This window comes from Condylura cristata, unplaced genomic scaffold (assembly GCF_000260355.1).
Source record: "Condylura cristata isolate star-nosed mole 26May11 unplaced genomic scaffold, ConCri1.0 scaffold00017, whole genome shotgun sequence".
NCBI lineage: Eukaryota > Metazoa > Chordata > Mammalia > Eulipotyphla > Talpidae > Condylura > Condylura cristata.
In genome coordinates, this window is record NW_004567118.1 from 24345843 (window position 1) to 24360578 (window position 14736).

General features: G+C 37.3%; 1 protein-coding gene across 1 annotated transcript in view; it reads right to left on the reverse strand.

Moving 5' to 3' along the window:
• The window catches only part of LOC101619535 (protoheme IX farnesyltransferase, mitochondrial), a 110275-nt gene that overhangs the window by 92988 nt on the left and 2551 nt on the right, over window positions 1-14736 (reverse strand). Inside the window, exon 3 of the mRNA XM_004684578.2 lies at window positions 13197-13518. Within this exon, the coding sequence (XP_004684635.1) occupies window positions 13197-13518 (322 nt within the window). The remainder of the gene's footprint in view (window positions 1-13196; window positions 13519-14736) is intronic.

Consider the following 14736-nt stretch of genomic DNA (forward strand, 5'->3'; position numbering starts at 1 on the left):
CTGGGGTACATGCCAGAGGTGCAGGGCTGGTGAGAGGATTCATCAGAGACAGAGTGGGGAGCAAAACAGGCTGACTGACAAAGTACACTGCTGAGAGGAGCAATGGATGGGTCAGGAGAGGTCTGCCGAGCCTTGTGGGTCACCTCGGGGGATCGAGTTCATGCTGAAGTGGCTTTAGCTGCTTAATGCTGTGCTTTAACCACTGCACCACCAGAGAGGGCCCAATAACTGAGTACTTTTAATTAACAGGCCTACCTGTTCAAAATACTACGGAAGGCAGCAAAGTTTACTATACTCTTCTTTTTCAGCTGAGCTTCTATTTTTTCCAGAACCTATCACATGTAAGGCATGAGCTAGGTAAGGGGAACACACCAACAAGGCAGACATGACTGCTGCCGTCTTAGTGCTCACACACTAGTGAAGAACATAGAGGCGCTGATAGGCATAACGAGTTAATGTGGTTCATGTCAAGGGTGCCGCAAAGACTACAGATGGGCTTCCCAACCTATAAGTCTTCCCAAACTGATGCCAAAGTTGAAGACCAAAGGCTAAGTAGTGTTGGCTGAGTGAACAGGAAGGAGAGTGAGGTGCTAAGAGTTGGAGCTGCAAGCACAGAGGTCACAGGATGAGAGAGTGCTCCAGACTAACAAACACCTAGGCCTACTGACAAAAATCACAAAGTGCACATCCATATAAAAATGTACCCAGTGCTTTTTAAAAATAGAACACTGATAGGAGAGTACTCCTCTTTCCATTCTCAACCTCCAAACTCACTACCCCCACCCCATGATATAAAAGAAAAAACTATTACCTCAGTTAAAACTTCATATTGAAAAGTAAACAGCTGAACAAAACTCCTTTTTTTTAGGATGCAGAGAGATAACCTTGTAACACACTTTTAAAATTCATTTGGGTATGTGTTTCATTCCTTAATCTTAATAAAGAAGATGCTACCAGAGTTTGCTTTGAACTGGAAACCAAGTCCTTGATAATACCCCCAAAATGATAATTAGGCACCTGGGCAAGTCTGACCTGCAGGGCTGAAAAGCATTTAGTCCCTTCTAACGACTTAGACAACAAACACATTCTCCACAGAGAAAGATATGCTGGCACTTGCAGAACCTAAGAGGATGCTGCACATCGATGCAACCTCCACTGTGGGGGCAGAAAGGGTGGAAACAGGCCAACGAGAGAAAAGTCAATGACATCCAAGAATTCTGATAAATCTGGTTAGCAAGAAGTGGAGGAGTGCTCCCTTGTTGAGAACTCCACCGGTATTTTTGTTGAAAACAGGAAGCAAGGTAGTTTACAGAGAGTGTGAGGAGGGGATGGGGAGAGGCTGTTGAACGAGCTCTCTAGATAAGGAGAGTTTCTCTAAGTATGTTCTGGAGACCATCCGAATCAGGCCCCCACCTGTAATAAATAAAAACCTCAAGTAGTTCAGATGGCAAATGAAGTTTTAGAAACACAAAATATAGTAAAGGTCTCTAGGTTGATGTTAGGATTTGGGGTAAAGAAGAAAACGGACAAGGTGCCAGAGTCTTCCACGGCTGCTAACATGCAACGAGAAGTGAAAGGGAGGCAAGTTTCACATGGGCTTGCTGAGTTTCACCATCAGCCCAAACTTTACAGTGCAGGAGCAAACTTGGGTCAGTTGGCTTTCCCCTGTTGAAAGTACAGTACTGACAATTCCCAATACAAAGTAGGAGTGCCCAAATGCATATGTGATTGTCAAGAGAAAAGGAAAAAACCCGCTGACAGATTAGTACACATCTACACCACTACTGGAAAAGCAAATGTAAAGTTGGCAAATCAGTCTTCAGTTAAATATACTACAGGTAAAGCACACATGTGAGGAGGTAGATGAGCAGATGAGGGGTACTAGGGTTATGTTTTTTGAAAAGAGAGTAGTGGAGTGTAGGAAGCTTCACATTCTCTTCCTAGATGTACTGCATAGAAGACAGACAGACCGGCAGTGTGAGGACAGAGAGGAATTGGCTTCAGACAGAGTTGATGGGTTGGATTTTCTAAAATGAAAGAGGTGAGGATTACAGTTTGTCTTACAAACTGCACTGCAGCTACAGGTAGCCATGTTGTACAGTCCTGACCAATGATACAGAGAAGCTCCTATTTAAGTAAAAAGGCCAAGTCTTATAAGGAGGTCTTCCTCTTTATTCTTCCTGCCTGGACTACCTCAGGAGGGCAGAATGGCAGTAACCTGGTGGTGCCGAGACAAGAGCCACAGTAACTCAGGGCAGCAAAAAGGACCAGGTGTGTTGACAAAGCTCCTGAGTACTAACTAGCTCTAGAGCCCTAATTTCAGAGTCCTTGACACAAGAGGACAATGACTCCTTTATTTGTTTAAGTCATGCTCTTCAAGCTCTTAAATACATGCAGCTGAGTCTATTCTCAACTTAGTTTTTCTCTTCTTTAAAGTCACATATGTTCTTTGAGAATGGTTATCAGTCTTAGAAATTTACCTGTACATTCTTCTAGTTTCTACTACAGCATCTCATAATCAGTTACCACCATATTAAATTTAAAATAAATCTTCAGAAAATAACCTAAGGAAACATATTTCTCATCTAAATTAAATAGCAGCTAGAAGCATTTACATAACCTACCCCTACCAGAAATTAACTAAAATGATGTAATAAAATTAGACAAAAATCTGCACCAGCAATACATTAGGTAAAGAGGATAATAAAAACCCCAAGAAATGTTTGCTAAATCCAGTACAGATGAGACTAAATTGAAGGCAGTTCTTAAAGTTGACTTAGATCTTCCATTATTTAAATGGCAAAAAACTAGACTCCCTAAATACCTACTAATAAGGAAATGGCTAAATATGGAAATACTGGCCTTCTGAGAGTATCTGTCATTCCTTCCTGATGTGGTGAGGTAAGGAGCAATGGCCAGCATGGCACATGAGTGAGATGGGCCCCCTGTAAGGAAAGTCTCTTTGTCAGCACAGTAGGAATGTTTACAGAAAGCTGCATCACATTAGAAGGGATAAGAGCAGATGCACCAAAAAGCAAGCAGGGCCTCACCTTGACATAATTCTCACTGAGAGAAGGCAGAAAGGCTTCTGAGTACCTTAGTCCAGAGAAGTAAGTCACCATGAACACTATCTCTGATCCTTCCAAATCAGCAGGCAGTAGCAACAGAGAAGAGGCTGGGCATGGACACATTTTACAGTAAGAGCAGAAACCGACTACACTAAAATCCAGGTTTGCAAAGCAGGGCACTGTGGTTTCAAAAACATGCTGAAAACCCTGTTTAGAGAAAAAGTGCTCTTGCTGGTAACTCTTTCCGCATCTCCTTCAGGCCACAAGAATGTCACGCCACTAATATAAACTGACAGCCTATATCTCCTAGCTTAAGATGCAACAAGAGAGTTCAGTAACACCACATTAAATAGTTAAGTGGTGAAGAAAAAACTAACCATAACACAAGTACCTATCCTGTGTCAGGCAGTACTCCAGACACGGAGTCACAGCAATGCAGAGACAGAACGCCCTGTCCTCCTAAAGCTGACATGCTTTTGGGGATATTAAGTACCGTGTTTATGCAGTAATGAATAAAGAGGAAAAGTGTTAAATGTTCTAATATAAAGTTATGAAAAAGCTTCTACTACTTATTAAGAAGGTAGCATGGAAGAAAAAGATTTCATGTATTTAAGAAAAAGATGCAACACAGAACCACTAAACTATGGGCTCCTCATAAAGAGTAAGACCCATGAGGCAGGGACTGAGTCAACCACCCTCCCACCATTCTTATCTATGCTGCCTGGAGGGGTAAACCTGGGACACAACTGGGACTGAATGAAAACCAAATGAACTGCAGGAAAAAACAAACCCATGAAGCAGATAAGTAGGGTCAAGAACAGTATACACAAGCAAACCGCCAAGGCAGAAGATGAAGTCATGAGAAGTACTAAAAAGTAAGCGGCATAAAATCAAATCAACATTGTACATTGCACATCTCAGAGATCCTCCTGAAATGAAGCAAAAATTAAATGAAGAAGGCAGGTGAAAGAATTTAATGGGAATCAAAATGATTTGTATAAATATGAAGAAATAGGTAAGCTACTGTTATTTGACTGACTACCAAAAAAAATCCAAAAAAGAACAAATTGAAAAATTTTTCTAAAATACCCCAAAATTTGTTTATCAGTAAATGTGTACAACCTTATTGAAGAAAACTATAAAACCTGGGAAGCAGAAAAGACTTGGAAAAACAAAGATGATGTCACTGTATCCCTAAATTAAATTGTAAACATGTCAAAATTCCAATTGCAATACTAATAGAATTGTTTCAGATTAGAGAATGATTAAAAATAGAGTATGCTGCACTGGACTATGGTGATGGCACATGGTTGATTGGTAATGGGAAGTTCATAGGGATTACAACTGAAATGGAAAAAGGCACAAAATGATGTAAAAATAAACTATTATATAATAGTTTATTATATAATATATATAACTATTATATAATATATATATATTATCTCTACCTTAAACCATTGACCAACATATATCTCCTACAAATAAAAATTTTAAATGTAAAATTATAAAAATATAAGATTAAAGTTACAGACAATATTTATAAATCTTTCTTCTGGGAAAGCCTAAGCATGATATAAAAGCCAGAAATCACAAGGAAAAATATTGATTTGATTCAACAAAATATTTATGCATAAAAATAAGAACAAATGAAAAAATGATGCAAACAACACATAAGGTTAAGATATTTACAACAGGAGAGTGTGTGTGTGTGTGTGTGTGTGTGCGTGTGTGAAAAAAAACTGTGTATGGGTTAAATCTTTACATATTAGAATTCTAACAACAAAGATAAACACTAAAGAGAAGAAAGGATAAAAGACAAACAGGCATTCTCAAGATAAAAATCATCCATCAACCTATAGAAAATATAAAATCAGCAGTTTTAAATAAAGATTTTAAAACTCAAATGCCATTTTTTGCCCATCAAACAGGTTAGGTAGAAACATATTATGATCTATATATAATTCATTGGTAAAAGTTTGTTGAGATGGTTAGTCCAGAAGAAACATAAATAGGTAAAACCTTTCTTGAGGACTATTTGTCAGTGAAAACTAAAAACTTGAGTAACATGCATCCATTTTGACATTGCAAAGTCACATCTATGCAATCATCACAGGTTTAATTTCAAAGATATATATTACAATACTGTAAATAATTGAAAACAAACTAGAGAATAATAATAATGGTACAACTATGCAGTGTTATGATACATGTCTATTAAAAACAAAGGTGTTAAAGATCCAACTTTTAAAAACAAATGTGTATAAGGAAATGTACCATTATATTAAAAAACAATCTTAAAAAAGGGGGCAGTTTTAGTCGTCCCCGGTGGCATAGCAGGAGCACAACACTAAGAAGCTAAAGCCACTTCAGCATGAGTTCGAAATGCGCCCGCCCTGGAGGTGACAAGGCACCCCAGACCTCTCCTGACCCGCCTGCTGCTCCCCTCAGTACTTCGTGGACCTGCCTGCTCTGCTCCCTCCTCCATCTGTGGTGACACCTCTCATCACCCCTGCACCTCTGGCCTGTACCCCAGTTCTGTGGCCTGTACCCCAGTTCTGTATGCACAAATAAATAAACCCCAAAACAAAGAAGGAGGTAGTTTTAATTATATTGATAATAAAGCAGGTCTATGATATAGACTACATTGGGAAGAAAGCAAACAGATGAACAAAATATAATTATGACACCATTTTATGAACAAATACAACAAAAACTACAAATGTGCACTAAGACAATATAATAAACAGAATAACATTTTGACACTATTAAATGCTAGTTTCAAATAAAATTATCTGCATATCTCATAAAATCTTCATATTAATCTGATGAAATAAGATTATCATTACAGATAAAGGAACCGAGACTTGGAGTTTTTAAAGAACAAAGTCAACAAATGTTAGACCAGAAATTTTAAAGGTGTCAGTATACTCCAGGGGTGTGCTTTTTAAAATTACAACACAGAAAATGGGTGTAAAAATGTATGCAAAAAGTGGCTACTGAACAAGTTAGAAGGGAAATGTGTACTATTATATGCACTGTCCTAAAAAAAAAAAACTTTAACTTTTAAAAAGTCAGCAAAACCAGACTAAACATATTGACCCCAAAAAGATATGCACAGAATAATAATTTTTAAGAATGGCAGACAACACTTACATAACAGCTTTACATTTCCTTAAGAGGAAATATATATGAATGGAATATATAGAAAACAATTCTGGAATATGTCAAATCATCAAAATGGTTATTTTTAGAAGTGGAATTATAGGGGAATTCTAGCTTCATTTTTGCTTATCTGCATTTTTTTCCCTAAAAGGAAGCAATAAAAATGGCATTTTTAATATTTAATAAGCATAATTATTAAAGTCAGTATTTTAAAATATGAATTATAATATATAATATATAGTTATACTTCTACTCAACACCTTTAAAATATAATGTATTTATTGTATAACAGAAAATGTATTCATTCTAAAATATAGAAAATTCTTATACAGTATGCAGTAGTTGACGATTACAGTAAGTTGACTTTTAAAATCTATACAAGTAACCTAATGTAAATTTATATCCTCCATTACTTTTATTTTTCTATTAATAAAAAGCAGCATTTTAGATTCCAGGAGGAAAGAAATCTTTACATGATAAACTGTAGTTTATATCAGTTCCATCAATGACATAATCTATTGGTTTCAATAAACAATCTATTTTAGTGTTCTGGTCTCAGAAAATGTGTTGCAATTTTTCAGCACAGATGTTATTCAGGAAAAAATTTCTACTTTTTATTGGCCTATATTAAGTATTAACTCAGTTGAGTCACCAAAGACTCTTGTGATCCTAATCCAAATAAAATTTCTTCACCCCAGTGTGGTCCTTACAACAAACTCCAAAAACATATTGTAAATAGTTCAGTTGACAAAAGAAGTTCAAGGGAGACAAATTATTACTTCTTTATAAACTCAGTCTTACTTCCTTTCATGGAAAAAAAAAAAACAAAAAAAAATTTAAATAGCATTAGCACCAGCGAAAGTTTGGCCCAGATCCTGACACAAATGCCAAGGTATCAGGCTGCTGCTACCCGACTATCCTACAAATGAAATACAAGTACAATCACTGTATGGCCTCTCACATATCTTACAGTTAATTATCCTCAGCATATTATAGCTATAAACTAAAGGAGGCAAAGAAGGACTAGTTCTATAAAAGTGATCGCTGACTCCCAGATATTTTTGCCCCTGCTATCATTAGCTATAAATGAATTGTCCAAGATGTTAAGAGTGTGAAAGAAATCAATTGATAGATACCACGGATTATCTTAAAGAAAAAAATCCTGCTGACTCTAAGATGTGTGAATTCAAGTAATAAACTAAAAAAGGGAGGTAAAAGGTCAAAGAAGAGGGTCGGGGTCACCCAAAGGGTGCTGCCTTTTTAAAGGGAGTAAGCAGAAGGAAATGACTTTTAATTCAATTAGCTCATCCAGAAACCTAGGGCATGGAATATATAAAATGATACAGGGGAAATTTACTGCCCCCGTACTTTCCATCTGTGACTGTAGGATAATGCATCTTGCTTTTCCATACCTCTCTTGTGTGGTCCGGATCCAGCCCAGCTGGCTTTTCCCGCTGCCACTGGTAGCCAGACTGCTCTGCTCTCACTGGTGCAGAGTTCTGCCCACACCCAACCAGTCTGGGAGCAGCACACTGCCTGCGCAGCACCTACTTAACTCTGTGGAAGGGCCCAGGACCACCTGCGTTAAGATCATCCCCAGGCCACCTGCGTTACGATCATCTGGCATGCTTGTGAAAACTAGAGATCTCGTGGTCCTTGTCCTAGGCCTACAGGATCTGTATCCCTGAGGACAGAGGCCAGGAAGTGCTGCAAAACACACATGTTGCGGAGCACACTGACACATGGGAAACAACGAGCTGGTGCACACTGTACAAGTTTGCTCTATCAAGTGGGTAATTTAATCACTGCTTTAAATTTCAGACACCATGTTTTAAACACCAAATCCTGCATCTGGAAAGCCTATTTACATATACAATACAAAGAATGAAAAAGGGAAATAATCACACAGCCACTACGAAGGCTGGAATGGAAGATATCCCCCCACACCCCCAAAAAATGCATCTTAAGTTACCATACTTTTCCCTCTGTCCCTCAAGAAATGAGCATCATAAGAGCAAGCATTATGAAATTATTTTAAATTATTTAAATGTAGTTCATTTAGGACTCTAAGAAAAGGAAACTGATTTTTATTTCCTGATTTAGCAGTCAATAGTGACTTCCTAATTGCCAAATAACCCTTTCTAGGCAGGCAGATGAGCACTAAACAGTGTTCTTAGCAGACCTATTCTAGCTCCTAGAGACCTAGCACTTAACAATACCGATCACTTCTTCCATGAACCAATTCTTCCCTGGTTTCCTGTTTTTCTTCCTCTGACCATTTTTTCCGCCCTTGCAGTCTCTATTATATACTTTACCCAATCTTTAAATATTAGTGTGCCTTGGGCTTCTGCTATGGTTACTCTACATGCCAAATGCTGGCAACCTTACTTGCTACTGGGACTTCCAGGCCAACTCTGCCAGGAAGACCTCAGTTCCTTCAGCTCATGGCTCTATCTGGGCACTTGTCCTTCAAAGTCAAGTGCCCACTGGCTGTCTCTACTAGCTATGCGGGTACAGACTGAAACTCCATGGGCCCTAAAACTTTCTTTCTTTCTTCAGTGTCCATGTTCTTATGACTTATCACCACCATTCTGTACCCAGAAAGCAGGAAATTTTTCCAGGGCATGGGGCGGCACTGAATTGTTTGAAGGGGTGCCCCCATTAACAAATTTATTCATTATTTAAAAAACAAGTATATAACTCTTGACACAATCACTTCTGTCTAATGAACTGTTAATTCTTTTGATCTTGAGAACAACCCTATTAAGTTATTTTATTATTATCCTGAGTATAGAAAATGGTAAACTGAGGCACAGTTTATGGAACTTGCTCAAAGTCATTCAGCTAGCAAAAGCCCTTATATGCGAGGAGACCAGCCCAGCAGTCACTACAGGCTGCTCCATCTCAGAGACCGGGTAGGAGCACGGTGTGCAGAGCACCAGAGAATACTTGCTTCAATTAAAGGCAGCCATGCTGCAACTCCACATCCTAGATTTCTTATGGCTCCCAGCACTCTGCCATATCTTCCTAAGGTTCTGTTTATTCTATTTCTTTACTGTTCCCTGATCTCTCTCTCCTCTCTAGTCCTTCCCGAATAAAAACCTTCATTTTTAATGCAATGATCAACTCATGCCACTGATCCGTCGACATCATTTTTCTACATCATTTGTGGTCCAAGCTCTTTAGCCCCGAAGTCATCAAACTTCTTTATAAAGGACCAGATAGAAAAGTTAAAGCTTTCCAAGCTGTAATTTTTCTGCAATTACTCAATTTTGCTGATACAACATGATACCAACATGGAAAAGCAGCTGTGTTCCAACAAAACTTTATTTACAAAAACAGGTACCCTGTGCTCAATAGCAATTCCACAGCACTTCTGTTAATCAACCTTATTCCTTACACTGACATATATCCCAGACAGTCCCCGATCTTAGAGAATATAGTAGAAATATAAAAGTACCAGAAAAAAATATGAGTGAATGCTTTTATAAATTTTGGATATAAATACCAATTGGTAAAAATCTTTCCAAGCATAAGAACTAATAAATTTGAATACATAAAAGATAAAAATCTCAGTGAGTACAGAAAAATCAAACAACAAAATATTACAAATTAAACATCACAAAGTGAAAAGAAAAAATATTTTGATGCATATGACAGAAGAAATGCTAATTTTACTTAAAAGAGCTCTAAAAAAAATTCACTAAGAAATGACTGAAGACATGAAGTAAAAGAAAAACAGCAATGATCAAAATAGAAACCAAAAGGTGCTAAATCTCACCAAAACTTAAAAAATGAAAACACCCACAGAAATCTTTTCCAGTTATCCAACAGGAACATCTGTTAGAGACTGTACAATCACAGAATACAGAAGTCTGACTGCCACATGCTCTTAGAAGCAGTGTAAATTACACTACACTTTTTAAGGAAGCAACTAGTCTATCAAAATGAAAAGGTTTAAAGCTAGCAATAACATTTCTAAACACTTATTCTATGACTCATAAGTATACAAAGATGTGTGTACATAAAGGTTAAGCACAAAATTGCTCTTAATAGTAAAAAAATTGGAAGTGTCCTAAATATTTACCTGTAGAAAATTAATTAAGAACAGCAGTTGCCTATAATGAAATAGTATGCAGTGAAGTAAATATTGTCAGTAAAAGCTGCACTGTTGAGAGAATATGGCAAATTGCAGAATTGTGTGTGTTTATATACAATGATTCTATTTCTATTAAAATGAATAACCACATCTATACCTGCATATTTGTTATATATAGAAGGCTACATTTCAAACAAGGCTTTTATCTAGAACAGAAAGAATGAGTACTCTCTCATTTTAAGATATATGCTTCTGTATTATTTGAATTTTTTTACAGTAAGTTTAAACTTAGTAGTAATTAGAAGCCTTGTATGAGATTAAGTTAAACAAAACACAAAGCATGTTCTTCCAGAGAACTCTCCATCACTTTTGGCTGTGGGATATAACAGTGAAACTCTTAAGCATAAAATATATGCCAATAGGATTATGTGGTCCTACCCAGTTCTTCAGCCTCAGTGAGTCTCCTATGTAATACACCTTGCGTTAACCATAGCATACTGAATAGGCCAGGATGGCTTCTTTATGCTAAGGCTTCTCTCTGCTTACAATCCTTACCCTTGCTGCCTACTAAATATGCATTCACTTTAATCCCTCTACAGGCTGAAATAACATTCCCTTCTCTGGGTCCCCACTCCACCGTATACACACATCTGTCACAATATTTGCAACATTAATTTCCTTAATGATGGGTATAGTAATAGTTATAATAGCATTAATAATAGTCAATTAGGTGCCCACTAGGAAGTACTGAGCATCCAGGTGTTTTACATGCATTATCTCATTAATCATCATAATGAGATTGTGAAATATACCATCCTCTCTATTTTAAAGGTAAAAAAACTAAGGCTAAACAAATTGCCAATGATCACACAGGTATGAAGAAAGCGCTCTGGGTTGAAACACAAATGTATTAGACTAGCTATTTTGTTTGTACATATATGTATGTGTATAAATTCTCTCCACTCTTTGGTGGACACGGTAGACATGGCATGATAACATATGTGAGGAAATGTGAGTCTATACCACTAAAATATATACAGTGTGGTAAAAAGTTATCTCAGTTACAAAAAGAAAAAAGTCCCTATTTATACTAGCTAGCAAAAATATTAAATGCCAAGGAATGACACAGAGCCCCCCTCCCCCAACCATCAACTTCTTGAGGACAAAATTATGTGTGAGTTATCTCTGTAACTCCACCAGCTAGCACAAATGAGTACACTGTAGACACTACAATTAATACTGACTACAATTAATACTGAATGCAGGCAGCTCTCAGTATGAAAAAGGGAATTAGGAGTCATTATCTAGCTCCACTATATAACACAGGATCCCTTCCAACTTCCCTCAAAGATGATCTGTTCCCACTTGGACAGTTCCAATGACAAAAACTTTGCCTTATAAGGCAGTCAGTCCAATTCACATGCTTGCTCTCAGTGTCTTGCCTCAGTTCTCTGCCTGTCAAACTTTCAGTCTCCTTCAACTCTATCACTGTATACCCCTTTTTATGTCACTTCTGAACACAAATGGCTTCCATTTATTTCCACAATGTTTTTTGGTTGCTTGATACTAGGGGCTCTCCTTCAGTCACCTTTGCTACAACAGCATCTCCTAAAGACCCTGCTTCATACTGAGAGGACCTGCCACACTGCTAGTACACACACCCTCCCAGCTCTGCCCTCCAGGCCACATACCAACAACAGTTAAGTCAACAAACTACAGATATTTGAAGATGGCTATTATGTTTTCATTCTCCTCACCATCTCTCTCCTCTCTTTTCTTTTCCAAGCAAAACCACCTCATTCCGCAGGTAACAAGATTTCCAATTCCCTCCTTCCTTGTAGTGATTCTTCTAGAGGACTTCAGCTTTCCAATTTCCCTCCTCAAAGCTATTACCTAGCAAGTGAGAAGCACTGTACCCAGACTACTAGAAGTACTAAAAAGCCCTATATGCATCTGCCATCAAAATCTTAGGGAATAGATATATTAAGAAGAAATCAGGTGTTTACCTGTAATTAGTGCGACACTCACCTTTGAGACTTTCCCACGTGCCAAGCATGCAGCTGAGTACTTTAAATGCACTAAGTGATCTAAATCTTAAGTGACATATTTTTATTCCCCCTTCCAATGAGGAAACTGTGTCTACACATTTAAGAAGCTGCCTTAAGTCTAACCAGTAAATATCATAGTCGGGATCTTTATCATTTAACCATTATATTTCTTCTCCCTATTCTCACTCAAGAAGGAAAGGACAAATTCGATCTTCTAGAACAGACTTTCTAACTAGGAAAGTCCAGAATAAGCTATTTCAAGGTTTGGTTATGAGATGGGGTGATACTGCAGCTGTTGTTGACTCATAGGGTGGTCAGGTACAACCCAATGATAGAACGATGGATCAATACTTAAATGCACTCACTAAAATTTGGTACAGTTTGCAATTAGGTCAAAATTCTGGCCCCACAGCTCTTTTCAGAGAAGCACTGTACACTCCAGAGACCCTGCAGTGAGCTGGGAGTTCCAGAGGCCAGGTTCCCTGCATGCCAAGCAAAGCAGTGCAACCCTTCCTGCTTCCAGAGCTCAAACACGCAGAATTGATTCTCTTACTACATCTTCAAAATGAGAGCAGGTATAAAAACACAAAAGGCAAGGAGGTAAACAGGATAAACATTCTACATCAATTGTAATTAAAGGAGAAACTTTCTAGTACAACATATTTTATATAACACTATTTATAATTCAGTGTAAATAGAATCTAGAAAATTTTATTTTGACTTCCAGTGAAGAAAGGAAAAATACTGACAGCTTCCGAAGTTTCAAAATATTCCTTTTGCATCAGTAAACAAAACAGTTTAACCAGAAAAGCCAAGTACCTGTGAGTTTGATTTTGGACAGGCGAGCCAAAATTCCTGGCAAGTCATCCATGTGCAGCTTCATCTCTTTCCACTGCTTTTCATCTCTTGTCTGTTTCTCCACATCAACTGAATCTTCAATTATTGAGGCAGATTCTAGTTCTATCACTTCTTTTTTATTTGGCTCTCTGGATAAAGACAGGCTGGCGGGCGAAAGAGATCTCATCTCATATATTTCTGCTTTGGCTTGACCTGAAGATGTTTTTTCAAGGAAAGGAGATGTCACTGGTTCTGGCTTCGGTTTTACTTGTTGGTTGAGACTTCTGTTCAGCTGTGTGGCATACTAAATTTAAAAAGTGCACATTACCATACAACCAGGGCCCAAAATGCTTGTCATGGATGTTTAGTAACACCTCCCATTAGCCCAGTTTTTACTTGAGAGATTTTCCTATAACTTTACTTCCTGAATTAACTAATATTAGTGTGTTTGCTACATGTTTGCTAAGAGATATGGAGAATATAGTTAATATTTCAGCAACGGTTGTCATACTTGGTGGCTAGAAAATCGTAGGATTTTAAGTTCCAATGGGAATAAATTTATTTCTTATTCATCTCCACCAGAATGTTCCCCAATATATTATTAGGAACTAGATGCTTACTGTTACATATACAATAACAAAAGCGTTCTATAATAAAGAGCCCAAGTCAACCTGTTGACTTCCCATGTTCTATGCAAACAGTACAGAGAGGGGATCAGTGGCCAGGCAAAATCCAGGACTAAGTGATGTTATAGCAGAGCATCTGTGGAGAGAACGTGGGCTTTACAGTCTGACAGTCTCTATTGCTTAGTAGCCAAAAGTAGTAAATTCTACTAACATTTGTGAGGCATCTTATAGCCTATAATATATATTTTATAGCTTATGTAATGCAGACTTCTTTTAATTTCAGCAATTGTTAAAGAATATGGATCATTATAATATTTCTTTGATTAATTTACAAAGGAGGAAAAAACCAGTGCACAGAAATAAACCGACAAGTCCAGAGTCAACAATGGTTGGCTAGAGGTTGCCTTGGGATTTATAGCCGCCTTTCTGATAACTACATCAGTGACATTCCCATTATACCACAAAGGCTTGAATCTACATACTAGTCTTAGAAAAGAATTACTAACTCATGAATGAATTCTGAGTTCTATTTACACAAAAAGAGCGTGACAAATACTTAACTTTCTCTTCTAAACATCCGTTATCCATAGTCCTCAACCAAAAAGTCAACATTTCTGTAAATTTAAATTTCTTATTAAGATAATGAGCCTTATCAAAGTTTTAAGTCTTAAAAAGAGATGAGAAATATCAGTTACAAATTTAGATTATGAATTTGTTATTTCATGGTTACATTATAATTATGAATTTCCAGCTATCATTTCTCCATTTTATAAGCCCTTTTCTATTAGAGAAAATAGGCAAATGCCCTTATTGAAAATTAAAAGCTACCAGCAATATCAACTCACCTAAAGATTGACAAGAGGACCAAGATGTATTATCAATGCCAATTATAAACT